The sequence below is a fragment of the Tachyglossus aculeatus genome, chromosome 15, assembly GCF_015852505.1.
Source record: "Tachyglossus aculeatus isolate mTacAcu1 chromosome 15, mTacAcu1.pri, whole genome shotgun sequence".
NCBI lineage: Eukaryota > Metazoa > Chordata > Mammalia > Monotremata > Tachyglossidae > Tachyglossus > Tachyglossus aculeatus.
The window spans coordinates 9,655,572-9,683,195 of NC_052080.1; the positions used below are offsets into that span (position 1 = coordinate 9,655,572).

Genomic DNA, 27,624 nt, shown 5'->3' on the forward strand with positions numbered 1-27,624 from the left:
GGATTACTTTTCTAAAAAACATTCAGTTCAAGTCTCCCCACTCCTCAAAAACCTGAAAAGGTAGCCCATCGACCTCTCCGCATCAAACAAAAACACCATACCGTCAATCCACTTAACTAAGTGGATGGTGACCATTTAAGAGTCCAAGAAACCCCCAAATTGAAGTCCCAACTAAGGCTTCATGAAGTCACTGCTTGGAGCCACATCTTAGAGCCTGCCATTGGTCAAAATCAACAAGTCCAGCCCAGTCCCCAGAAATCCAAACTCCTCCACTGAGGCCTGACCTCACAGCTGGGTGAGGCAGAGGGTTGGAGGGGCAGTGTACCTGGAGATGTGCCATTCCCAGATTTTTTTCTCCCGGGGGTTGCTAGGACATAACGTCTTCACAAGTGCACAGGAACTTTCCATGTCAGAGAGATTCTTTAGCTATACCCACAGACACTAAGTCAGCAGTGAACAACCCCAACCCAGATATGGCCCAAAATTAGTGTGGGCTGTCCCATGATTCCATGATCTGGGCTAGGAGAGCCCATTGGCTAAACTAAACCAGACAGGTCAAGATACAGTGACTTAATGGAAAGAGCCCAGGATGGGAGTCAGAAGCACCAGGTCCTAACCCAGGCTCTGCCACCTGCCTGCCGTGTGACCGTAGGCAAGACACTTCTGCTTCTTCGCACCTCTGTTTTCTCATTTTTAAACTGAGGATAAGATAGCTGTTCTCCCTCCATCCTAGACTGTGAACCTTTTATGGGACAGGGACTTTGTCAGATCTGATCATTAGTATTATTATACTTGTTAAGTTCTTGCTATGAGCCAGTCAGGTAGGACATAATGCCTGCCCCTCATGGGGGCTCACAATCTAAGTAAAGGGGAGTGGGATTTACAGATGTGATAACTGAGGCACAGAAAAGTTCAGTTGCTTACCCAAGGTCACACAGCAGGCAAGTGGCAAAACTGGAATTACAACCTGGGTCTTCTGAGTCCCAGGCTCAGGCCCTCTCCATTCAGCCACACTGCTTCCGATACGATGAAAAAGTTCCGCAGACCAAGCAATCTAGTGGCAATACCATGGTGAGAACACAGGTCTTCTGACTCCGAGGCCTGTTCTCTTTCCCCTAGTGCACATTGCTTCTGATTGTCCTATATCTGCCCCAGCACCTAGCAGAGTGCTTGGCACCTAGTAACTGTTGAATAAATATCAATATCATCGATATTATTAATACTTCTAAAGACTATTATCCCTCCTCTACTGCCCTCCTGCCAATCCCTAGATGATCCCATTTCAGGAAAGTCACATGCTCTCAGCTCTGGCATGCTGAGCAAACACCCTTCCTGTTCCAGACTCCTTGGACACCTGCCACTGTGGCCAGTATATACAAAATCGGGAGACTTAGGTCTCAGATCAGAAAGCTGGGTGGGGGCTGATAGACGCCCTAAATGGGAGGGGAAAACTGCTGATGCTCTAAATCAGAGGTTTAAAGCAAGGGCGCCAATACCTTGGGGCACGCTGATGGATCATGAGCTGGTGGGCTATTTCAGCAATGTTAGAAGCTTTGCTGCTACTAAGCTGCTTCTGGCTGGGCAAAGATTCAGGACTCTCCCAAGCGCTTAGTACAGTGCTCTGCACACAGTAAGCGTTCAATAAATATGATTGATTGATTGATTGACTCTCCCCCACCTCCATGCCTTTCTGAAGGCCCATCTCCTCCAAGAGGCCTTCCCTGACTAAGCCCTCCTTTCTTCTTCTCCCACTCCCTTCTGTGTCTCCATGACTTGCTTCCTTTATTCATCCCCCCTCTAAACCCCACAGCACTTATGTCCATATCTGTAATTTATTTACTCATTTATATTAATATCTGGCTCCCTCACTAAACTGAAACCTCATGGTGGGCAGGGAATGTGCCTATTTATTGTTGTACCGTACTCTTCCAAGAGCTTGGATTGCTTTGTACACAGTAAGGGCTCAACCCACATGAATGACTGAAGGAATGAATTAAACCCAATCGGAAGCAGAGTGTAACAGCAGCCAGAGCTAGTGGAAAGAGAAGCTACTCCTTCTGCTGATATTGCCACGGCCACCGCCCACCGTGGCCAGGGACACTGCAAGAAGTGGCTTTAATTTACCATAATACCTGTTTCCCCTGTTCGATTCTAAGATACTCGAGGGCCAGGATCATGTCTACTTATTCCACTGTACTCTCTTAATACAGTGCTCTGCAGTCAGCAAGTGCTCAATAAATGCCCACTGAGATGTTGTCTGGTACTCTCCCAAGCGCTTAGTAAAGACCTCTGCACACAGTAAGTGCTCAATAAATACTTTGAATGAACAATGCAGCCCTGTCATCCTGAACTCATATCAGGAGTAATTGCTCTTCTCCCCTGATACCGCTTCCAGTGCTCTGTGGCCTCTGCTCTGCACATTTCTGCATGCACTCCTCTATAGGTCTGGGGGTAGGTGGGTGAGGAATAATTGGACAGGGGGTGGGGGGAATGGAGGGAGGAGATTGATGAAAGGTGAGAAGGAATAGGAGGGTTCAAGTGAACTATAAAAATCTCATCTCCTCTAACAAGCCTCCCTCAACCAATTATCAGCACAGCTTCAGTCTCCTCTCTGCACTTACAAATTCATTTATGCCCACCCTCAGCTCCTGTGTATGTATTTATTCCATTTCCACTGCTTGAAAATTTGTCTCCATCCGTCACCCCCCTTGGAGTGAAAGCTTCTTGGGGGCAGGGATCAGGTTTTATTGTTATCAGAGTTCCCAACTGCTTAGTACAGTGCACTACATTCAGCGGGTGCCCGATAAAACCATTACTACTACTACTTTGATCACAGGAGTAGAGTTTCTAAGAGGACCAAACACCCCCTGCTCTAAATTATTTTTGCGAGCCCTTCATTTGCCATAGGACACAAAGCAGAATTAGAATCTAATATTAACAAATATAGAGGGACCTCTCATGTTAAGACCTAAGGATTTGGATAGTTTATCTCCCCAAAAAAGTTGCTCCTGCTTTATACGTATAGTTGTCCTTCACATTCAAAGACAACTCCACGAACAGTGCGGTGTGAAACAATGGGCCAATGCAGGACTAACTGTCCCAGCAATACTGGACACACAACACAGGGTGCCCCTTGGTGAACTGCTGGACTTAAATTAACAGCGCCTGGCGCTGTTTTCTCCCTTGCCTCCTTGGCTCTTTCCAAAGGACGCTTTTGTTCAGACAGCTACTCCCTTCTAGATGGCAGTGGACATTTCACAGGTCTTGTGACCAAGGCACAGGAGAGAGTGGTGATCCAAGACCTTTAGCCCTAAATCACATTATGCAGAGCATTATGTAAATGAGATTGACCCATTCTTTGCTTGCTGTAATCAGATACTCCGGAGATTAAACAAAAAAAGCACCCTTTTCAGGAACTTTCCTCCTACAATGCAAGAGTAAACTGGAGAGAACCCAAATCCTACCAGCATTGGAAGAATGTGATGCGTGCACAGATGTGGCGTCCATCCCACAGTGCCCCTGCTAGGCTTCTCGGCCTCACAAAACTTCGCTGGCTTGTTTGGTGGAGCCAGCCTTACTGTACTCCTCCACACTTTGGGTTGCTTTCTGGTTTTGCAATTTCAGAGTGCTGTACTTAATGCAGCCGACCGAAGAAGACCTACTAAATGTTTTGATAAAAGAATATACAAGAAGAGAAGCAGCACAGTCTAGTGGAAATGAGCACCGGCCTCGGAGTCAAGAGACCAGGGTTCTAATCCCAGTTTAGTTATTTGGCTGTTTTGTGACTCTGGGCAAGCCACTTAACTTAGGGAATGGGGAAAACCTGCACTCCCTCCCTTTTTGGACTGGGAATCCCATGTGGGACAGGGACCACGTCTGATCTGATTGCACCATTTCTACCCTAGCACTAAGCACACTGCTCAGCATATTCTGCTTTACTACTATTACTATTAACAGCAATATAACGAAAAGCTGGTCACAGTGATATCACACCGTTTACCTCCCTAGCCCATTAAATCAACGGTTTCAAGAACACAATTTTTCCACAACAGAAAGTTCTTCAAGAACTCACCTAGGGCATTATAGTAGAGATGGGCATCTACACATCGTTTTCTGCATAAAGCTACATTTTAACCAAGAAAAATGGGAGCCAGGGAGAACTTTAAGATCGAATAAAACCTAATTCAAATGACTTAATATTTCATCGGGAGACACTTTATCACATGTGTCCCTTCATTAACATCGGCAGACTAATAGCTAAGAAACTGAGGAAATTGATGCTATGGCCTCAATATAAATATTGAACTGTAAACAAACTTATGGTTACTGACATAAGTCTAGAGATGCAACATGTTTATAATCAGCTGGGCTAACCTAGACATTAGTAATGGCTCCTAAACTAGCATAAAAACAAAAGACTGTTCTTTCTGATTCCTGGAAAATATGGCAGACTTACTTTAGGCAAAGTCCCATCTGTTTTTAACCTTCCAAAATTATTTGGGGGAAAAAAAGCCTGGGCTTGATACACTTTTCCATTGAAAAAAAATTAGGCAATCCATTACCATTATAACAATTAGGCAATCCATTACTGTTATAAGTACTACATGCTTCTTAGGCCAAATATGTGAGAACTGTGGTCATTAACCCTCACTTAAGGGGAAAAACACCCTTCTTAGCCATCTGAATTATTTCAGACAAAAACATCTTTTAATCTGTATTACTCAAATAACTATCTGTGAGCTGGGAATTATTCGAACAACTGCCTCGAATCTCAATTTCGTCTGTAGACTGGCTTTAAATACCCAGAATGTGAACTATTTAAAACCTTCAGAGAGAAGAAATAGCATAAATTCTAACGTTCAATTCTTTCGGAATGAACGTAGAGTTTAAATTTAATGTACACATCCACAGCTAAAGAACTGCCTTTAGGTAACTACTTAGACACTAAAATTGAAATTACAAAGTCACCTGGAACCACATGTGGTTGTCCCATTTTATCTTTCCCTAGTTCCCTGACCCTCAAAATAAACCAGGATGCTGGTTGGAATTAAATGTGCTCTAAAACCACCACACCTCCTTTCAGCTTCTAATTTGTTACCCTACTATAAACTGGGAGAGGCCTCTTTTGTTTCCTGTTTCTCCATAGGAAGCCAGAAAGATGTTCTCATTCCTTGAAATGCCTTGTTCGAAGAGCAACAAAATAAGAGTCTAGGCAAAGCCAAACTGTCAAAACATGAATGCCAGATCTACTTTTTACTTGGGTTAACCCAAAATACCTCAGCCTGAATGGAAAATAGCTTCTGATAAATCCTTCCCATCTGCCACCATGCACAACCATTAATACAATCTGCATCAACTGGGTGGGCCCGTTCCCATGACAACGGTGGCCGTTCTCATGGTAACAGGGCCGCCCGCCGAGCTGGACCGGCAGGTCCTGAGGCGGCGGGGATGGCAGACGGAGATGTGAACAGTTCCGATCAAGGACCTTGGCGGGACTTAGCCAACAGCCCATCGCGAAAATCACCCGCTACCTCACAGCCTTGGGACCAGACTGCGTTTCTCTCCCCTCTCCAGTGTCCTCAATTCCAGATCCGAGAACCTCAAAAAAGGATCATGAATCTGGAAAAGAGTCTTCAGTTCCTGCAGCAGCAGCACTCCGAAACCCTGGTAAAACTCCATGAAGAAATTGAATATCTCAAAAGGGAAAACAAAGATCTTCATTACAGGCTCATAATGAATCAGAAGCTGCAGAAAAAGGGGAGCATTTCTGGGTCCAGCATGCCTTCGGCCAGAACCAACTGCAAGCCGAGTTCGGCCGGTCCCACACTTCTGCCGAAAACCAAACAGGCCAAAGGCCCCAAGAAGCCAGATCGGAAGAGCAAAGACAGCGGAAAGCCGAATCCAGCGGCGGTGGCGGAAGAGGAGGAGGAGGAAGAGGAGAGGGTTCAGAGCCCAAGGCCACCCTGGCATGTCAAGGCAGAGAAAGCGACGGAGGCCGGGCCGGTCTGGGAGAAAGAAGTGGAAAGCCCGAATCCGACAATCTCGTCCGTCCTGATAAGTCAACCCAAACTCAAGCCTTCCGCAGGGGCTTCCCCCTCCCTGGGCCTCCCCTCCCACCTGCAGAGGCTGTCCACCATGCAGCAGTGCGAGGTGGCCATACACCAGCTGTGGAACGCCAACCACCTTCAGGCCCAAGAGCTGCAGCACTTGAAATCCCTCCTGGACAAGGTTTGTGGTGACAAGCGAATCGCCAACCCCCTCCTGTTATCCGGTCCTACCAAAGATCCAGAGGGTACCCAGTTTCCCAAAGTGCCGGTGAAGAACACCCATAAGAAGTGCGTGATCCTGACTCCTCTCCCCGTGGCCGAGAGAGCAGTGTTGCCGGCCCTCAAGCAGACCCTGAGAAACGGCTTTGCCGAAAGACAGAAGAGAACGCAGGAGATCCAAAGAAGTCGCCTCCGCCGGACAGTGCTTTAACGTCGCCGCTTGGGGCCAGGCACATTCCAATTATTTTCCCCAAACCATCCACGACCCTACCCACTCCCCACCGCAACACATTAAATACTTCAATCTAAAATCAGTGCGTCCCTGGTGCTGAGGAAATCACCATTCAATCAAGGACTGTGAGCCCGTTGTTGGGTAGGGACCGTCTTTATATGTTGCCAACTTGTACGTCCCAAGCGCTCAGTATGGTGCTCTGCACACAGTAAGCGCTCAATAAATACGATTGAATGAATTAATTAATTAAATTAGCACTCACTGTGTGCAGAGCATTGAACTAAGTGCTGGGGAGAGGTACAACAAAACAGGAGCTGTAGCTTCCCTCTAGGGGATAAAATGTTTCCCATAACAATGAATCTGCAGGTGAGTCCTAAGTACTAAAACCTGGGGACACAGCATTCACTGACTTAACGCTTGCCTATACAACACCCAGTTGAAGGTAAATGCTCCTTGTTTCTCATTTTAATGGAATAGAGGTGTACGACACGATTCAGCCAGGATTTGGATCTCAAAAAAAGTGGCGGCATCTGGTACCTTTTCCCCTTAGGCTTACATTCGGTTAATTAGGTTTCCTTACCGAACTGGCCTCCACAGGAAATGGGCAAGTAACAACTATGTTTTAAATCTCTCCTCACCCCACAAGCCCTGGCCCTAGCAGTTGACACTTTCCTACTCTAGTCTTGGTTTCCTTTTCTCTCCACCCCTCTTCTTGTGCCTCAGCCACAGGAAGGAGCCAAAAAAAGTCCCCGTCCCACTCCCCCCACCCCTACCCCAGCAGGTCTTTGTACAGAGATAGAATACAAAGGCAGGGCATGATAACTGACACAAGAAAACCAAGGGCCACCTGTCCATCATTCAACAGTATCTACTGAGTGTTTTCTGTGTGCAGAGCACTGTACTAAACCCTCCGGCATTTGGCTGCTGGTTGACCTTGGGCCTTCATTCACCTTACTTTTCTCAACCTTCATTCGTTCATTCACTTATATTTATTGAGTGCTTTCTGTGTGCAGAGCACTGTATTAGTGCTTGGGAGAGTGCAAATAACAATGAAAAGATTCCCTGCCCACAGCAATCTTACAGTCAAAAGCTTTCTACTCGGGAAAATAGAGATAAAATTAGAGAAAATAGAGATACCTCTCTTCTCCTTCTCTTCCTACACTACAAGCCCAATGTGGGACTGGCCCATGCCTGTGCCTGATTGTACTGAATCTACCCTAGGGCTTAGCAACAAAATAAGCACTTTTGACTCCTGTCCAAAGAGAGTTTACAGTCTAGCCAGGAAGGCAGACACTAAAGGAGAGGTGGCCACAAGCGCATGATAGGTAATAAGGTATGTTAAGAGATGTACTCAAGGACTTATGAGAGGTGGAGGCTGGTTAAATACTTACAGGGGCACAGAAGCATCAAGTCGGCGGTGGGGACGATGGCAGCAGAGGAGACAAGGAATCAATCACGGAAGGCTTCTTGGGGGGAGACATAAATTCAAAAGGGCCTTGACTACGGGAAAAGTGGTGGTCTGTCACATTTGAAGGGAGATGGAATGGACAAGAAGTCAGCAGCAGGAGAGGTGACAACAGGGCACAGTGAATGGGCGAGCTTCAGAGGAAAGAGGTGCACAAGCTGAGGTGGTATAGGGAAGACATCAGTACCAGGTGAACAGGGACTGTGCATGGTCTGATTATCATGTATTTTCCCCAGTGTTTAGCAGTGCTTGGCACATAATCCCTAATAAATAACACTAGAATTATCACTATCATTATAATTACTGTTATTATAGATAGGAGCTGATTGAACATCTTAACGCCAATGGTGAGGAGTTGGCTTGAGACCTTTTGCTCTTGTTTGTGAAACTCTCACAGCCAGCATTGTATCAAAGCCAAACAGGAGTCTGGCCAAAGCAGATAAAGATCATGAGAGGAATCTTATACTATGAAAATCTTTTTCCAGAAAAAAGTTATCTCCTGCAGGGCTAGCCAATACCCAATATACACTGGCTGACTCTTTGGCTACTGAACCCCTTGGACTTATTAGGTATATCAGAAAATACATAATAGGATTTAAAAATTGGATTGGGAAGCAGCCTGGCCTTGTGGAAAGAGCACAGACCCGGAAGTCAGAGGACCTGGGTTCTAATTCCAACTCTACCACTTGTCTGCTGTGTGATGTTGGGCACACAGCCTTCTCTGGGACACAGCCCTCTGTGGGACAAGGACTGTGTTCCCCAACTACCTCATATCTACCCCATCTATCCCAGCACACAATACAGTGCCAGGCACAATAGTAAGCACTTAAAAAATATTACTAAAACAAAAAGATTCCCTCGAAAAGGAAAAGTGTTTAAAAACAAAAAAGGGAAGAACATAAATGGTCCACTCCTCATGTGAATTCATCATCTAACAGTATTTACCAAGATCTTAATCAATTCTCTCCTACAATGGAAAGGCAATCTTTTGGGACTATAATGGAGGCTACCCTAGATTCTCAGCATCCTAAGTGTCCCACCCTTGTGCACACCCTATGCTGTAGCAACAATGCCTATAATTTCCTTGGAAAATTGAATAAAAATGAGAAAGCTGCTTCCATCTCTCCTCATGCCAAAGGGAAGCAGTGTGGCCGAGTGGATAAAGCACGGGCCTGGGAGTCTGAAGGACCTGGGTTATAATCTCAGCTCTGCCATTTGTCTGCTATGTGACCTTGGTCAAATCACTCCACTTCTCTGTGCCTTAGTTTCCTCAGCTGTAAAATGGGGATTAAGACTGCCAGCCTTATTTATGTGGGACATGGATTGTGTCCAACTTGATTAGCTTGTATCTACAGTGCCTGGCACATTCATTCATTCATTCATTCATTCATATTTATTGAGCACTTACTGTGTGCAGAGCACTGTACAAGCACTTGTGAAATACAAGTTGGCAACATATAGAGACGGTCCCTACCCAACAGTGGGCTCACAGTCTAGAAGGACATAGTAAGCACTTAACAAATACCATAAAAAAATGCTAGCAGGGAGGTGGTACATGCCCTCTAGACTGTAAGCCCTTTGTGGACAGGGAATACAAGTGTTTAGTACAGTGCTCTGCAAACAGTAAGTGCTCAATAAATACAACTGGTTGACAGATTGGGGAACAGCTGCTGGGGGTGGGAGGGAAGACAAGCTTGGTAGTAGAAACCCAGAGCACTTCTCTCACTGTCCAACTCCTATCCCAAGAGACCATCAACTTCACAATAATTTTTCAAACCATCAGTGATATTTACTGAGCGCTTATTGTGTGCCGAGTTAAGCCACCCAATGCCCTGCTCAGTGTGTGTGGGAGTTTGAGATGACATGAAGGAAGCTAAAACGCACAAATTCATACGCTGGAGCACAGCAAATGATCTAAATGGAGAGCTCTTTCAAAAGACTCAAATCAATCCATTAATGACATTTATCAAGTCTGTACCAACTGCAGGACCCTTGCAAGAGAACAACAAAAGCCAAACACCTATTCCCTGCCCTCAGAGATCCTACAATCAAGTGGGAGAGACAGGCAGAATAAATATAAAATGGGATATCACACATTTACAATTAATGGTGAAAGGTGGAAGCAAAGTACTGCGTTGGGAGTCCGAACAGCTCAGGACCAAAGGAGATGGTGGAGTGGGAAGAGAGGGATGTTGGGTGTCAAGTCAGGGGAGGGAACTGACTTTCCTGCGGCAATTTGACATAATGTCAGGGGAGGAGCTAGGAGGGAAAAGGGGGGGGGGGGCACAGACTCAGGTAGATTTTGAGAGCATGCATGAGCTTCTCTCACAAGGAAAAAGGTGAAGGATGTGGTAGCCCAGTGGGGAGAAGGGACTAGAAAAGGGTGTTTTACAGAAAGGGATTTCAAATGCATTGCTGACACCTAAATTTCAAATATCAATGACATTACTTGCATTTCATTAGGTTTATGAGACATTATAGGGAGGAAAAAATTGACATACCAGAGATTCATAACTGTATTTTTATTGATTTTCCTTAGTACGCCATTTATAGAGACTTTTGTTTGGAGCACTTTTTAGCCACATTCCAATCCTCAAAAAGCACAATGACTTCCTTTGCCTTTATTTATTTTTTTTTGGCTGGGGTGTGGCACAGAGTGGAATTCCAGGATCTGCAGGAACTTTGGAAAACAGCCAGTCTGTAGTTGCTGACCTACTGAGCTATCTCCTTCTTGAATTTTTAACCTACATAGCTTCTTTGGGCAGAGAACATTTAAATAGGGTGCACACATTCATCCTAAGAGATTCCAAATCTGTCTTACAAATTCAAGATGGCACTGAACACAGAGTGGAGGAAATGTACTCATTTTTGTTTTACAATGTGCTGAAAATTTGCTTTTTCCTGAATTGTACTTAAAATATTCTAGAACACTTGAAGCATAATCAGCAAGACACAAAAATTTTTGAAAAGTAATTTGATCAGACACATTCCCTGTCCCATTCGGGGCTCACAGTCCACCAGGGAGAGAGAGCAAGTATTTCCATCCCCATCTGACCAATGAGAAAAATTGAGGCACAGATAAATTAAATGACTTGCCCAAGGTCACACCGCAAGCAAGTGGTAAAGCCAGGATTAGAATCAAGTACCCGACTCCCAGGCCCTTGGTCTTTCCACTAGGTCTCATTGTTAGAATGGAAGAATAATGACAACACCACTGGTAGTGAGTGCATAGCTTTTTTACAAAGAGATTTTAACTGCTTATCTGGCACTAGTGATTACTAGTCTCTTCATCAAACTCTAGCCTCATCAGAAAATGGGAAAAGGGTTCTAGGTACATTTAAAAAGAACTGGGATTATACCACTCCTATTCCAAAGAAGTGGGTAGTTTAGGGTCATAAATACGGGCATGTAGCCTAGTGGAAAGAGTCCTGGAACTCAGAGGACTCGGGTTCTAATCCTGGCTCCTAGGCTTGCCGGCATATGTCATTTTAGGCAACTCAGCTTCTCTGGGCTTCAGTTTCCTCAATATCTGTTTTTCCTCCTGCTTACAATGAGAGCTCCATGTGGAACAGTGTTTGTGTCCTACCTGGTACCTACTTCAGGGCTTAGTAAAGTGCTTGGCACACAGTAAGGGCTTAACAGATACCATTATTATAATATAATAATAATAATGATGATATGATGATGGTGATGATGATGATGATGATAATAGCTTCTACCTATCATAGTTCTTGTTGCAAAGTGCCTGCAGAACAAAAGGGATTCCACTCCTAATGAACTCTGTCCAAATCCATTCTTTATTTCTGTTGCTAAAAGGTTCATCATCTCAATTCCTGATGAACACAAATCCTCAACAAATGGCTACCCGGAATTTGGGCCAAAGGACATTCTGCAGTTGGGAAGGCTGGACGCTCTTTGGAGAGCGCTCAGTGAACTCCTTGTGCAGCCCCCGCCTCCCTCCCTGCAACAGCTCAGAAGGATTTCTGCCTATGGGGTCTGCAGTGCGAGTGACCAGCCAATCCGGGGATGACGGCCGCCACCCCTCCGCCCACCCCCACAACACCCCCATCACACCTTCTTTGTAAAAACCAATCTCAGACGTGGGCGGCCATGGTGAGAAGACCCCATCCCTGCATCGTAAGGGTGAGCCACTCCCCTTACGATGCAGGGATGGGGTCTTCTCACCACGGTCGCCCGCGTCTGAGATTACCTGGCCCTCACCAAAACAGCATCCACATTAATTGTATGGCAGGAATAAAATTCATTCATTCATTCAATCGTATTAAATGCTGTGTGCAGAGCACTGTACTAAGCGCTTGGGAAGTACAAATCGGCAACAAAGGCGGTCCCTACCCAACAACGGGCTCACACTATAGAAGGGGGAGACAGACAACAAAACAAAACAAGCAGTCCTTAGAGGGGGAGTCCTAGAAAACAGGAGCGGCAGCAGCAGCGGTAGCACCACCAATTTACTGAGCACCTATGTAGGTGTGTTGCATTGTACCAGGAACTTGGGAAGAACAAAGTTACCAAGTGACACATTCTCTGACCACAAGAAGGTTATGCTCTTTTATTTAGACTGAAAATAATAAGAATACTGATTAAATGCTTATTACATGTCAAGCAGCATTCTAAGCACTGGAGTGGATACAAGTTAATCAGGATGGACACAGTCCCCCATTTTACAGATGGGGTAACTGAGGCACAGAGAAATTAAGTGACTTGCCCAAGGTCACTCAGCAGACAAGTGGCAGAGCCAGGATTAGAACCCATTTAGACTGTAAATTTGTTTAAACTGTAAGACCGTTTAGACAGTAAGCTCCTTGCAGGCAGGGAATATGTCTATCAACTTTGTATTCTCCCAGGCGCTTAGTCCAGTGTTCTGCACACAGTAAACAGGCGCTCAATACAATTGAATGTTTGAGTTGTCTTTGGCTTAAAATGGACTTTTCTCTCTCTTAAACTGATGGCACAGGCCAAATCTAAGCCAAATCATCCCTTCAGTCAACTTTCAGCACATATGAATTTATCTACACTCACCCCCACCTTAGCACTCATGTACAAATGTTCACTGAATTCATTTTATTATGACCATCCTTGTCTGTTTTATGCTTGCCTCCCCCACTAGGGTGTAAACTCCTTGTAAGCAGGGAATGGTATTGCTTTGTTACTCTATATACAAGCACCTAGTACAGTGTGCTGCACCTAAGAGGTGCTCAGTAAGTGTTACTATCACTACTATCACTCATTTCAGTCAAACAATCCAGTTTTCAATTACTTCAACACAGCATTTGCATGGACTGCCGCATATCCAGCATACTTTCAAAAGTCAATACAGGATTTATTATATTTGTGTCTCAATAAACTTTATACCTCAAACAAAATGAAGCTTTTCAAATAATTCTCTCCAAAAGAATGAATACCAAAAGTTGAGAGCCCTGATAGCGCTAGAACTGGCTGGGGAGATATGAATAAAACCATTTAATTTTAGTTCTCTGATTAGGTTGGCAGGTGGGTTTCAGTAACAATCTGTAGAACACTTGGCAACTCGAGGGAAGAAGGCACTTAATAAATCTGTATCTCACTAATTCCCGATTACTATTCCTTTCGGAAAAAATTTAGGTTCAAAAAGATCAAAGCCAAGCTTTTTCATTTCCCGGTGTCACCGGAACACCGCGCAGATATTAAGAGTAAGATATTAATGGGGTTCTTAAAAACTCAGTTGACAATTATGTATCCTGATACACATTTAATAAGGAATCTAACAGGAGAGGGAAAGGACTTTTAAAATTGAAACATGAGGGTTATGAGGGCTTTGTATGTGTGTTTTTTTTTTAATTAGGCAGTTAACAATTGGCGGAAAAAGTAAATTCAATAGAATGGGAGAGGAAAACAACAACCAAGAAGAGAGAAAGGCAGAACAATAACATTCTTTAGAAATTTCATCACAAAGTGAGATGTAGTTAGTGCCAAACGGACTCAAACCGTGGTTTTTTTCTAAGCCGTCCCATTCAAACTGCCGACATGAACGACACAGGATTTTTAAAAATCCTAATCCAGGTTATAGATATTGAGTTTAATTCTGCCACCGGTTGAGTTATGCTTGAGTTTGAGTTAGAAAATGAATGTGTCACCATCTTTTGTTCAAAGGCCTTGGTTGAGACCATTTTTAATGGTGCAAATTTTTCAGGCCACATATCTTCGTGAAATTATTTTTTTAAGTGAGGATTCCAGACACATTGGTACATATTTCACTACCGAATTTATGACCACGAGCATAAAAACTGAGGAACTCACAAATCCAATCTATTCCAGCTGTTTTGTACAGACCTGAATGAAAATTTCACAATTCCTATGTAAAGGACAAGACACAATTTAGTTTCAGAAATACTGTAATTCTTAGTCAAAAGCCTGGTTTTTACTTTGCTTCTGCTATTAAAACTTCTCCTATCCACGGGACCCTGTAACTGGTGAGGAGAAAAATTCCACCTCATCCATCTGATCCCTGGGTGTGAGGCCAGTCAGCTCACACTCAGCATCTCCATCGAGCTCGTGCATTTCACCTCAACCACTCTTAGGTTCGGGACTGGACCAATCAATCAATCAATAAGCGGCTTCGCCTGACTCAGTCCTCTCTTCCCCTACTCTCTCTCCCTTCTGCAATGCCAATATTCAACCTACCTGCACCCACACACCACACCCCTGGGACTTATGTCCATGTCAGTAATTTATTTATATTAATATCTATTTCCCCCTCTAGGCTGTACACTCCTTGTGGGCAGGGAACATGTCTGCCAACCCTCTTGAACTGTACTCTCTCCCAAGTGCTTAGTACAGTGATCGGCACACCAAGCACTCAACGGATAGCACTGATTGAGAGCAGACCCCTTAGAAAGATCTCAGACTGGGAGACAGGAGGACTCAGGTTCTAATCCTGGCTAGACCACTTTCTTACTGTGTGATTTTGGGCAAGTGTTTGCCAAGGTCTGTTCTGGGAAAGGGTCTGATCCCATCACCAGCAGACCTCACAAGTCTAGAGCAGCAGCTAGCCTTCATTTGAGACGCGGTCCTGGGAACATAAGAGCATTTGAGCACACCACTCTCACGTTCTCTCTCCCCTCTGAAGGGGTGGAGGTGGGGAGGGGGCAGTCTGGTTTTCCCGGGAGTCTGAGTGTACAGTTGAGCCACAGTTTGAACTTCAGGAATGGAGAGCCAGGCAACTCAGCAAATCAGCTTAGCACCTCAGGCCAGGGGATGAGTCCTGGGCCCCAGGGCCTCTGCTCTCCAGAACTCCCATCCCCAACAGAAGCTCAGCCTTGGACTGAACTAGTCTTGTTCATGGGCCAGTAAGAAGAGCAAGCAGTGCAATGTGCCTCCTTGCAGGTCTGGGGGTCAGAGGTTTACAGAGGAGCTGCCGCCAGGCCAAATACCCACATTATAACGATAATTGCGGTATTCATTAAGCATGGGACCCCCATGGGCTGAGCCCTGTACTAAGCACTAGGACAGACATACAGGATAATCAGGCCGGACACAGTCTCTGCCCCATGTGGGGCCTGCAGTCTAAGGAGAGGGAGAACAGAAATCGAATTCCCATAATAATAGTAATGGTATTTTTTAAGTGCTTACTGTTCTAGCACTGCAAAGCACTGTTCTAAGCGCTGGGAAGGTTACAAGGTGATCAGGTTGTCCCACGGGGGGGCTCACAGTTTTAATCCCCATTTTACAGATGAGGTAACTGAGGCACAAAGAAGTTAAGTGACTTGCCCAAAGTCACATAGCTGACAGTTGGTTGAGCCGGGGTTTGAACCCATGACCTCTGACTCCAAAGCCCATGCTCTTTCCACTGAGCCACACTGCTTCTCAATTTTACATTTTACATTTTCCCATTTTACAGATGAGGAAAATGAGGCCCTGAAAAGTGAAATGACTTGCCCATGGTCACACAGCAGATTAGAATCCAGATCCTCTGGCTCCCAGGCTCATGCTTTTTCCCGCTGGGCCACAATGAGTTTCACCCTGCTTCTCATAGCGCCTCCACACAGGGCCTCTGAGACTGCCTCTTTCTGAAATTCACTGGCCCGTTTTACCTGGGGAGCTTACTTGATCCTATATCGGAAAGGTGCGTGTAATACCCATTCCTACTCGGGATACCTAGTCCCCCAGGATGCCTTGTGGCAGGGGAGAAAGGCCAGGGTGGCGGGAACTGGGCTCACCAGGAAGAGGATGAATTAGTTTCCAGAGCTTTACGTTACACATAAAAGTTCACTTTCTACTTCATCGCCCAGAGAGGGCAGATTAGGAGGCCTCTGGAATTTCCTTCCAGCTCTCCATTTCTCAGACCATTTTCTAACCGCCGTTCCGGGGGCCGCTCGGTGCTGATCCGCGGAATCATTTTTGACACTCTGCCCCAACCGCAGCTGTGTCCTGGCTCCAGTTCAGGGCTCAGGGGTTCAGCTATGGTTTCCAGCTTCCGGTCCCACACCCAAATTTCCAGTTTCCTGCCCCAAAGCTCCAGTGTAGAGCAGAGACAGCTTAATGAAATACAAAGGGGCCCTCTTTGCCCCTGCATTCCCGCACCCACCCCAAGAACAGCCAGCCCTGAGCTCTCGCTAGTTCCTAAAAATTCCAAAAAGTGTTTACCAGCCCACAGGGGGTGGGGGTGGGGGGCGGTGTTGAAAATCACGATTTTACTATCCTTACCAGAACAAGGCCATTTAAAACATGCATCCTTCAGAGAAACAATTCAACTATAAACCTAATTCTTCTCCAAGTTGGGTCCCACTGTGAATAACTTGCTTTATTGCATGACTCTGCGTTCTAAGGCCTTTAGGAAGGCAAAAACAAAACTTCATGCCAGGCTCCACCATTTGCCACCTCAAATCCTTCCCTACAAAAAAACCTAAAAAAACAAAACAAAACTAAGCCTTCGACCTAAGCAAGCCAACCCATTGAATTCTGATGGCTCTGAGAAATTCTACACTGAGCACAGCCAGGATCGAGAGATAGGACTAATTACACATATCCAAGTTTATATAGAGACAGATAAATAGATACCAACTTAAAATAGCTGTAAAAGTCTTTGAAAAACAATGTATATTCTGGCACCATATGGTTCAGGAGATAGGACTTAAAATTAGACATATCAAATTTTATACAGAGACAGATAACTAGATATCAATTTACGATAGCTGTAAAAGTCTTTGAAAAACAATAACTATTCTGGCACCAGACAGAAAAGTCCGCTCTAGGATTACACTGACATCCTGTTACCAGCTTTTAGATTTTCATGTGGGCTACATGGAACTCAGTGAATATTTTGCATGCCCAAAGTTGATTGCTCAGTGCCAATCTTATACCAGACGCCCGTTTAAGTGTTGTTTTACAGCTCATTCTTTGTAAACACTCCTCAGTCCTCAGGAAATGTGGAACTTCTGCAGCTGGAAAAGCAGCAAAAATTTCATGTGGGAGACATTTTACAATTGACTGCATTCTTTGGGACCACCTGAAGTGGGATTGTTTCAGGGAACCTCAAGTTCCTGTTTATCATCTGCCTAAAGATTTCATTTCTAAACATCTATCACAGGTTATCGTAAAATACCCCTGGTAAGAAACACTGACTTCTAAATCTTCAAATGACTAACAAGTTTTGCACATGTCCTTTGGCTGAGGGCTCCCTCCACTACAAGGGTTTCTAAGGCTCCTTGACATCAACGCTGGATACTAAAGGCAAGAGGAAATGAGGAACAGTAGATGAGTTGAGAGGTTGGGCCTGGAGGATTAGATCTCCGAGAGTCATCTGCACAGAGCAGGGAGCTAAAACCAACACAGCAAACACTTTGGAAAGGGAGCATAGAGGAGAAGCACAGAGACCCCCAAAAGTAAGTTTGTACAGTGCCCATAGTTGAAAGGATGATTTCCTACTACAATACAGCTCGCCCACTTCATTCCTCTAACACCAACATGCTCACTGTACCTGGTTCTCACCTATCTCACCGCTGACATCCTCCCTCTGGACCCGAACTCCTTCCCTCTTCATTCATATACAATATCACGTCTCCAGCAAGAGGGCTTACTGGACTAAACCCTCACTTCCCCTCTCCTTCTCCCTACCGTATCTCCCATTCTCTTTCAGCACTTGACAATCACACTACCATCAGCCCCACAGCACATGTTCCTATCCATCATTTTAAGTGTGTCTCCCTCCTCTAGACTCTGAGCTCTTGAAGAGCAGGAAACATGTCTACCAATTCTGTTGCATTGACCTCTTCTTACTTCAGTGCTCTGCTCACAGTAAGATTCCAATAAATAACACCGATGAATGTATTGATGGACTGACTGAAAGAGAATCAAGTACCGTGTCAGCAAAACCATGGTCCAACTGACTTGAGGAGGCAGAAATGATCAATAGTGTCAAAGTGCTACTGTACTCTCTTATGTGCTTAGTACAGTGCTTTACACATAGTATCAGCTCAATGACTACTACTGATTGATTAATCAATCAATCAATCAGATCAAGTTGCCCAAGAGGTCATGGAGGACTGGGACAGAACCAAGCCTGTTGGATGTGGGTTTGACACGGTCACTAGGGACTGTGGGAAGTGTGTTCTCAGGACCATGAAGGAAACAAAAACATTCCTGACGGGGGTCAAGGAGAGGGTAGATGGAGGGGAAGAAGCTGATGAGGGTTTAAGAGCCATTCAAGGAGTTTGGGCCGGAAGGGAAGTTAAGAAATGGGGTGATAGCAGGAGGAAGCCATAGGACACAGAGATTTTTTTGAAACAGGGATGTTTGAGCATGTTTGAAGACAGAAGAGAAGGAATCATCCATGAACAAAAGGCTTCAGGCACAATCAATCTATCATATTTATTGAGTGCTTACTGTGCACTGTACTAAGTGCTTGGGAAGTACAAGTTGGCAACATATAGAGACGGTCCCTACCCAACTGTGGGCTCACAGTCTAGAAGGGGGAGACAGAGAACAAAACCAAACATATTAACAAAATAAAATAAATAGAATAGATATGTACAAGTAAAATAAATAAATAAATAGAGTAATAAATATGTACAACCATATATACATATATACAGGTGCTGTGGGGAAGGGAAGGAGGTAAGGCAGGGGGGATGGAGAGGCGGAGGAGGGGGAGAGGAAGGAGGGGGCTCAGTCTGGGAAGGCCTCCTGGAGGAGGTGACCTCTCAGTAGGGCCTTGAAGGGAGGAAGAGAGCGAGCTTGGCGGATGTGGGGAGGGAGAGGGAGGGCATTCCAGGCCAGGGGGATGACGAGGGCTGGGGGTCGACGGCGGGACAGGTGAGAACGAGGCACAGTGAGGAGATTAGTGGCAGAGGAGCGGAGGGTGCAGGCTGGGCTCTAGAAGGAGAGAAGGAAGGTGAGGTATGAGGGGGGCAAGGTGATGGACAGCCTTGAAGCCGAGGGTGAGGAGTTTCTGCACACTATGGGAGGGGAGCAGAATGACAGCAAGCATTTATACCAAGAGATTGGGGTTGGGGGGCAGAAGCACAGGAAGAGGAGCTAGAAAGAATGCAGGCAGAAGAACTCATCTCGAGAAAAAGCCGACAAGGGGAAAAAAGGGAGAAGGTTAGAGCGCTGTATGGTGCTGATGGAAATACTTTGGTAAGCTCAAACCTGGCCATTTGTATTTTGTCAACAGGTTAAAGACACACCACTAAAGCTTGTCATATGTCAATAAGAGTCCTTGGCAGAAGAAAGCCATTTCCACAGGACTATGAGAACACTTAATCGGTGGTCTCCACCTAAGCCTAATCCACTGCAGTGAACCGAGACACTTTAACATTAAGCCAAATACATTAGAAACACCCCCGTTCAGTTAAATGAAAGTCTACAATCCAGCATTACCGTCCCAGAACCACCGCAGTTTCTCTAAGTTCCATGTTTTGGATTTATCGTTTTGGACAAAGGGAAAGAATGTCAAATTTCCCACAAAATTCTCTTCAGACAAAAAAACTTCATTAAAATATAATTAAAACGACCTCTTAAGCAACTCTCAAGAGTTCTTCCCTATTCAGAGAGAACAGAAGGGCAATGATCATTTTTAGCTATTGGCCCACACCCTCCCGAGTGAAATGCCAATGCCACTTCTAGCTGGCAAGGACACAGCAGGGTAATATGCAGTAAGTGTGTCAGCATCTGAGACGTCTGTCTGACATGCCAGTTCTTGAGATGGCACTCCAGGGATGCCAAGCAGTCCTGAAATGTAAACATTAACGATGAAAGGCCGCCCAGTCCACACTCAGTAGATGATCTACTTTTTTCAGAGACACCAAACCCAGAAAAGCAGCAGATGTTGACAGAAAACTAGAGCGAAGTGAAACTGCCACTGCTCAATGTCAGGATTTGGGAAGATAATTAAACAGGCCAACTTAAAAATATGAAATGATTTAATGTTTCTGGTGGACAGAATGCACACAATCACCTGTATCATTTCTTGCTGCAAATTAGAAAATATCTCTTGTTGAAAATGGACCTGATATACATTTTAAGAAATGCCCTTTAATGGTTAAACATATGGGAACAGATTTTTAAAATTCCATACCAACCTAGTCATTTAAACAAAAATGATTCCATATTGAAATCTTTCAAAAGCTACCCTGAAGGTCAACAAGAAGGCATTATTCACCTACTCTTAAGTAATCATATTGTTCTTCATAGTCAAAGCTCAGCATATCCTTTCCTATCAACATGTTTTCCCTTTGACCCCACCTTCTAAGTACAGACTGATTAAGCTTCACTTATGAAGAACCGCTGTCAATATATAATTTCACATCAATCAGGGGTATTTATTGAGTGTGTCCTGCATGTACAGTACTGGACTAAGCACTTGGGAGAGAACAGTAATAATAATTATAACTGTCATACTTAAGTGCTTCCTATATGCCAATCAGTGTACTAAGCGCTGGAATATATACAAGATAATCAGGTCCCAAATGGGGCTCAAAGTCTAAGGAGGAGGGCTAACAGGTATTGAATCTCCATTTTACAGAGGGAACGGAGGCACAGAAAGGTAAGTGACTTGCCCAAAGTCATACAGCAGTTATGTGGTGGAGCCGGGATTAGAATCCCAGGTCCTTGCTCTTCCCATGGTGCTTCTCTTCAGAGCTGGTAGACATAGTCTCTGCCCTCAAGAAGTTTACAATCTAGTGGGATTTAACCAATGGGTACATTTTTTTCTATCCATCTAATTCATCATTCTTTGAACCATATATTGGTTTTGAGAGCGTATCAGGACCTTTAAAATGTAACTTTTGTCATTGTTGCTCTTTTATTGGTAGGTCTCCTCTCTTGGTACCTGGAAGGCTACTCCAGAGATTTCACACCACTTTAGCTTTCCAAAGCCATCCCAGCCAACTGCTACACTGCCATCAGTTCCAGTAATTCATGTTCTTACAGTCCCATTATGTCATAGGTTTGCTTCATGGAATAAATTCCTCATTTTTGTTTTGAATCTCCTGCAATTTGCCAAAACTCCTTCTTGAATACTGGCACGGAGGTAAAGCAATCAAACCTCCTGAGACCGAAAATGTATCATGAATAGTAGAAGTGCAGAAATATTGCAGTTATTTTCCTGTGACACATAGAGCGATGAACTATCAATCTATCATTCTACAAACTCCAAGTTTCACAGGCTACCTTTGAGCTATCATTTTGTTTGGCAGTTAACCAATTTTGGCTAGCAGGGCAATAGCATTCTTCCACAACCTAAATCAGCAGGTAATGGAGGGAGGAGAGTGGGAATCATTCTATAACTATGATAACTATAGTGCTTGTCAAGGCCTTACCTTGTTCAAAGCACTGTTCTAAGTTCTGGGGTAGAGGCAAGTCAATCATGTTGGACAAAGTCCCTGTCCCACATTCATTCATTCATTCATATTTACTGAGTGCTGTGAGCAGAGCACTGTACTAAGCTCTTGGGAAGTACATGTTGGCAATAGAGACGGTCCCTACCCAACAATGGGCTCCCAAACTAGAAGGGGGAGACAGACAACAAGACAAAACATGTGGACAGGTGTCAAGTCGTCAGAACAGATAGAATTAAAGCTAAATGCACATCATTAACAAAATAAATAGAATAGTAAATATGTACAAGTAAAATAAATAGAGTAATAAATCTGTACAAATATATACAAGTGCTGTGGGGTGGGGAAGGCAGCTTTAGAAGCTTAGTACAGTGCTTTGCACATGGTGCTCCCAGTTTTCATCCCCATTTTACAGATGAGGTAACAGGCACAGAGAAGTGCAGTAACTTCTCCCAAAGCAGACACATGGCAGGGCCAGAATGATAACCCAGGTCCTCTGACACCCAGGCCCCTGCTCTTTCCACGAGGCCACGCTGCTTCCTATAGATGGCAGACAATGGGAATTGTGCCTACCAACTCTACTGTACTCTGCCAACGGCTTAGTACTCTGCACAGATATTTTCAAAATGAAAAACCCTTGCAGGCTTCTAAATCACCATCCAAAGTACATATCAAGCAATAAATCAAAGTGGAACTACTAACCAATTTGTCACAAAGATGTGCTGAATGAACTAACGCTGACCCAAATGGAATTAGGTTGGATTCATAAATTTGGTGGAAGGAGTGTTTTGCCGTATGTTTTAATAATAATAATGATAACTGTGATGCATGTTGAGTGTTTATCATGTGCCAAGCACTGGGGTAGATATCAGATAATCAGGTCAGACACAGTACAGGGCTCACAGGGGGCTCTGAGTCTACATAGAAGGAAGAAGAGATGAGGACACTGAGGCACAGAGAAGCTAAGTGACTTGCACAAGATCACACAGAAGGCACGTGGTGGAGTTGGTATTAGAACAGTGCTTTGCACATAGTAAGCACTTAATAAATTCCATTAAAAAAAAAAAAACAGGTCTCCTGACTCCCAAGCATGTGCTCTTTCCACTATACCATGCAACTCTCTAAAATAATTTCTAAAAATGGTTTGGGCAAGACGGTAGACACTGACTAAAGCGCAATAAATTCAGAGTCCGTCCACCTGTACAAATAACTACAAACTTGTCACCATTCACTTTTGAACTACATACAGTCAGTTCTTCTAGAACACAGGGGTTATATTTTTGATGCCTCCTGCATTAAGGAAAGCTCACATTACAGTACTGACATCATGCCCAGCCCCACCTGCACGTACCTAACCGTGCTCCTCATCGCACCCTAGAAAGACCCCAAGAACCATGTTAACTATATATATTTTTAGTGTCCTTAGTGGTTTTGAATCCAATTCTTTCCCTGCTTTAACCTGACAGAGGAAAGCATTATTCTTTCATGTCCCTATCTAACCCCAAGCGGGAAACCCAACATGCAAGCCTTTTTAGGGAACAGGGGAATCAGTGTACAATCAAAAGTACACAGGCAACATGGTCCAGTAAAAAGTGTGGGGGGTTTTTTGATGGCATTTATTAAGCGTTTATTATGTGCAAAGCACTGTGTGGGACTATGAGTCAGGAACTGAGGTTCTACCCCAACTCTGCCACTTGCTTGATATATTACCTTGGGCAAGTCACTTGGAACCTCTGTGCCCCAGTTTCCTTATCTGTAAAATGGGGATTAAGTGGTTCTTCTCTCTCCTCTTACGACGGTGATTCCCATGAGATACTGGAACTATGCCTCATCTTGTAGCTTACCCCAGAGTTTAGCTCAATTCTTGGCACAATGTAAGGCTTAAATAGCAAAATTATATTATTATTACCTGCAGAATATTCACTCTTTCCCAAATCTGCCTGTAGGTGTATGTGCAAATCATCTATCCATAGTTCCTTCCAAAAACTATTTGGTTGGAAACTCCATTCACTAGTCCCCTTAGAATTCCCATTCTGGTCTTCATCGTGCAAACAGTGAACTGGGTTCCACCCTGAAAATACTAAAATGAAACTATCCTAACAGCTGAGTATTTTAACTGGCAACACCCTCCTAATGATAGACTTGCATTTCATATCTACTGAATCTGCATCTTCCTAAAGATGAAGTCTCCCCGAAAAAAAGTTCAGTTGACATGCATAACCTAAAATGGTGGGACAAAAATAAAATAATCAAGGAAATGCTGATACCATTTACTCATTTTACTCAACTACACAACTGAAGTGTCATTTGGGAAAGGCTATTACATTGGGAAAGCCATTCTTAAGTGATATATGTTTTACTGTTCTCTGGTTTCTCTCTTGACTACTTAAATTTCCCATCCTAATGCCCTTTTCTTCCTGCTCCGTCCAAAATTTGAATCTCAGATTTCACTGCTGTCCTTTAACTTCCTGGCTAGTTTACAAAACTTCAAGTTGGTACTTCGCTTCAACAGAAACAAACAGGAATGCAAGAGAAAACGATGAGCACAGGGAAAACACCGAAGGAGAACTGGTGCCAAAAAAAAAAAAATGAAGGGTGCATTAAAGGTGCATCTGATTTTGAAACTTAGCTGCAGTTGCAGGAAAAGTAAGCACATAAAGAATCACTACTCCAGGGACAGAACAGGACAATTTAACAACTCAGACAGGAAGGCCTCAGCAAATATGGATCATTAATCTACATACGTATCCAGAAAAGTGGTGAGTTTGCAAAAACCTTAACGTGAGCTGGTCTGAGTGGACTACATGCGAGCATGGCCAAACATAGAGTTCTGGGTTCTAATTCCCCATACCATTTACCCTGTGGCAACATTCTATGTATAACAGTGACTGAAGAGATAGAAAGTATCCAGTGAAGACAACCACTCCAGGTAATTCCATTTTGAAAATGTGGGGTATTTTGGCCACGTCTTCAGTATACTCTTCTCTTCATTTTGCCAGTGCGGACAATAAAAAAAACCTTCCTGAGAATGTCTCAGCTTTCTCATCAGTAAAAATATTGTCTTATTTGGGGGAGGCAGCTATTCAGTAATAACTCAAACACATAGCAAGTGGGGAACACGCTTGTAATTTGAAAACTTCGGGTATTTTTATTTAAGAAATTTTTAAGTCTCTGAACCTAATCTCTGTGACAAACAATATCACCTCTACTTTGTTCTGCTTCTCTTCAAAATACTTAGTAAACGTGTTGACTCTGACCTATCATTTAAATAAACCACTGTAGTCAAATTTGAAAAAGAAATTCCTAAAATGTACTCCTCCTCCCCTACCCCTGGCCCTCCTAAAATGTACTGTGTAATAAAATACATCTTTTAATCTTTCACATGAATAACAAACTTTTCCAGAATATACACCACAGTACTATGGCTCTGCTAAAAGAGAATGTTTTCATGATCCCTCTGTGGTATCCTTTTGAAGGAAGACTTCTGAGATTTTTCTGCGGAAGAAACATTCGTTTCTGAACCAGGAGACAGCGATGTATACGACTCTGTCTGGTACCCTGGAAATAACCAGCCGGAGGGCGTGAGTATAGGCATACCATTCATTCCACGCTCCCAAATGCCCTCCCAGACCCTCATCTGCAACAGTTTCATTCCATTTCGAAGGCGCAGATTTTTTCTGGCCTTTAAAGTGATATGGGGAAACGCTTTTCCTCCCATGTTGTACGTTGATCAGTGCATGCAACTGAGAAGTGTTGTTCTCACACATTTAAACATTGATCGGCCAAAGTCTCACATTCCTACCAACTGTATTTCTCCTAATTTTGAGGCTAGGCTTAAATGGTTAGTTTTATATCTTGCTTTTTTTTCCCCAAAAGATACCAGAATGGCTCTAAATTCCATTAGTAGCTGAGTATTTAATTATAGTTTCATATATTGGTTAAAACATGGAGCATGAACCCCCCTTGAAATCAGTCTTTATGTTCCTAGTGTGTGTTTATTTTTAATTTCCAAACAATTCCTGCTGTTTCTTCAGACGTGAAAGCTGGGATCATCTCATACATGTCATACAAAAAAAAAAAAACCCTTACAAATTAACACAATCTGAAGGGACCCTTTCATTGGCAATATGAAAAAAAAAAGTTTCCACTCTGGTTACATATTTTCCATAGTTATTTTACACTGAATTTAAGCAATGATGTGTTCATTCTTCCTCCTCCTCCTCCACCTCTTCCTTCTCCTCCATTCCCCTTTAGCATCTCCCCTCCACCCTGCCAGCATGAAAGTACACTTTCATTTAACCAAACTCAAATTTGGCACCAGACTCTGGCTCCAAATTCTGTTTACACATGTCCATAAGTGTTCAATAAAATAATAATAATAATGATGGCATTTATTAAGCGCTTACTATGTGCAAAGCACTGTTCTTAGAATAAAGAATAAAGAATAAAGAACGCTTAATAAAACCACTCGGCTTCACCAGATTTTTTTGTTTTTGTTTCCGGAATATAAAGGACTATATAGCCTAGAAAAGCTAAGCAGACAGTCACAACTGGCCTTATGGCCAAGTGGGGACTGCCCTGTTACCTCTCTGTCACCACCCTAGACCCTTTGGAAATTGTGAGAATTAGTGTTTTTCTGCAACCAAGAGGGTGGAGTCCTCTGCCTAGACTTGCCTGTCCTAATGCAACTTCCTTTGGTCACTGCCCCAGCATGGTGCCAGATTAGAGAAGCAATATAGCTTAATGGAAAAGAGCACAGGACTGGGAGTCAGAAGACCCCGGTTTGAATCCCAGCTCTGTCATTTGCCTGCTGTGTGACCAAGGAAAGCAGCATGATGTGTGATAGAGCATGAGCCTGGGAATCAGGTGGTCATGGGTTTTAATCCCAGCTCTGCCACCTATCTGCTGTGTGGCCTTGGGCAAGTCACTTCACTTCTCTGTGCCTTGGCTACCTCGTCTGTAAAGTGGGGATTAAGATTGTGAGCCCCACGAGGGACAGGGGACTGTGACCAACCCAATTTGCTTGTATCCACCCCAGCATACTGGAGTACGGTGCCTGGAATATAGTAAAAGCTTAACAAATACCATAATTATTATTATCGCTATACTAAGTGCTTAAAAATGTCATTATTATTATGAATACCTTGGAGAGGGCACTTTAGTTCTCTGTGCCTCATCTTCCTCATCCCAATTAGACTGTGAGGCCCAAATTTATTCATTTACTCATTTATTTACATATATTAATGTCTGTCTCCCCCTCTAGACTGTGAGCTCTTTGTGGGCAGGGAATCTGTTATTGTATTGTAGTCTCCCAAATACTTAGTACAGTGTTTTGCACAGAGTAAGAACACAATAAATACAACTGAATGAACAGGGGCTGGATTGGATCTAATTATTTTATATCTGCCCCAGCACTTATCACAGTGCTTGGCGCAAAGTGCCTGACAAATTCTCCACAATTAAGATTTTTTTCTAATGGTGGAAGAGCCTGAGAACTTCTTCCTGACCCAGATCCTGCCCAAATGATGGAGCGTCTCCATGGGAAGCAACATGTCCTAACAGATAAAGCATGGGCCTGGTCGCCGGAAGGACCTGAGTTCTACTCCTGACTCTGCCACCTACATACCTGCTGTGTGGTAAGGTCACTTCTCTGTGTTTCAGCAGTTTCTTCATCTGTATAATGGGGAGTCAATACCTGTTCTCCCTCCTACTTAGGTTGTGAGCCCTAACTGGGACCTGACCATCTTGTATCTACCCCAATGCTTAGTAAAGGACTTGATACATACTAAGTGCTTAATAAAGAATAGACTGTGAACTCCCTGTGGG

At 43.9% G+C, this 27,624-nt stretch overlaps 2 protein-coding genes across 2 annotated transcripts in view; one reads left to right on the top strand and one right to left on the bottom strand.

Moving 5' to 3' along the window:
• Window positions 1–27,624, bottom strand: part of WWC3 (WWC family member 3) — a 115,457-nt gene that overhangs the window by 72,907 nt on the left and 14,926 nt on the right. The gene's annotated exons all lie outside the window — the stretch shown is intronic.
• Window positions 5,431–6,562, top strand: LOC119937844 (coiled-coil domain-containing protein 74B-like). Its single transcript, XM_038757502.1, has one exon. The coding sequence runs from the start codon at window positions 5,449–5,451 to the stop codon at window positions 6,475–6,477; it is 1,029 nt and encodes a 342-aa protein (XP_038613430.1). The 5' UTR covers window positions 5,431–5,448; the 3' UTR covers window positions 6,478–6,562.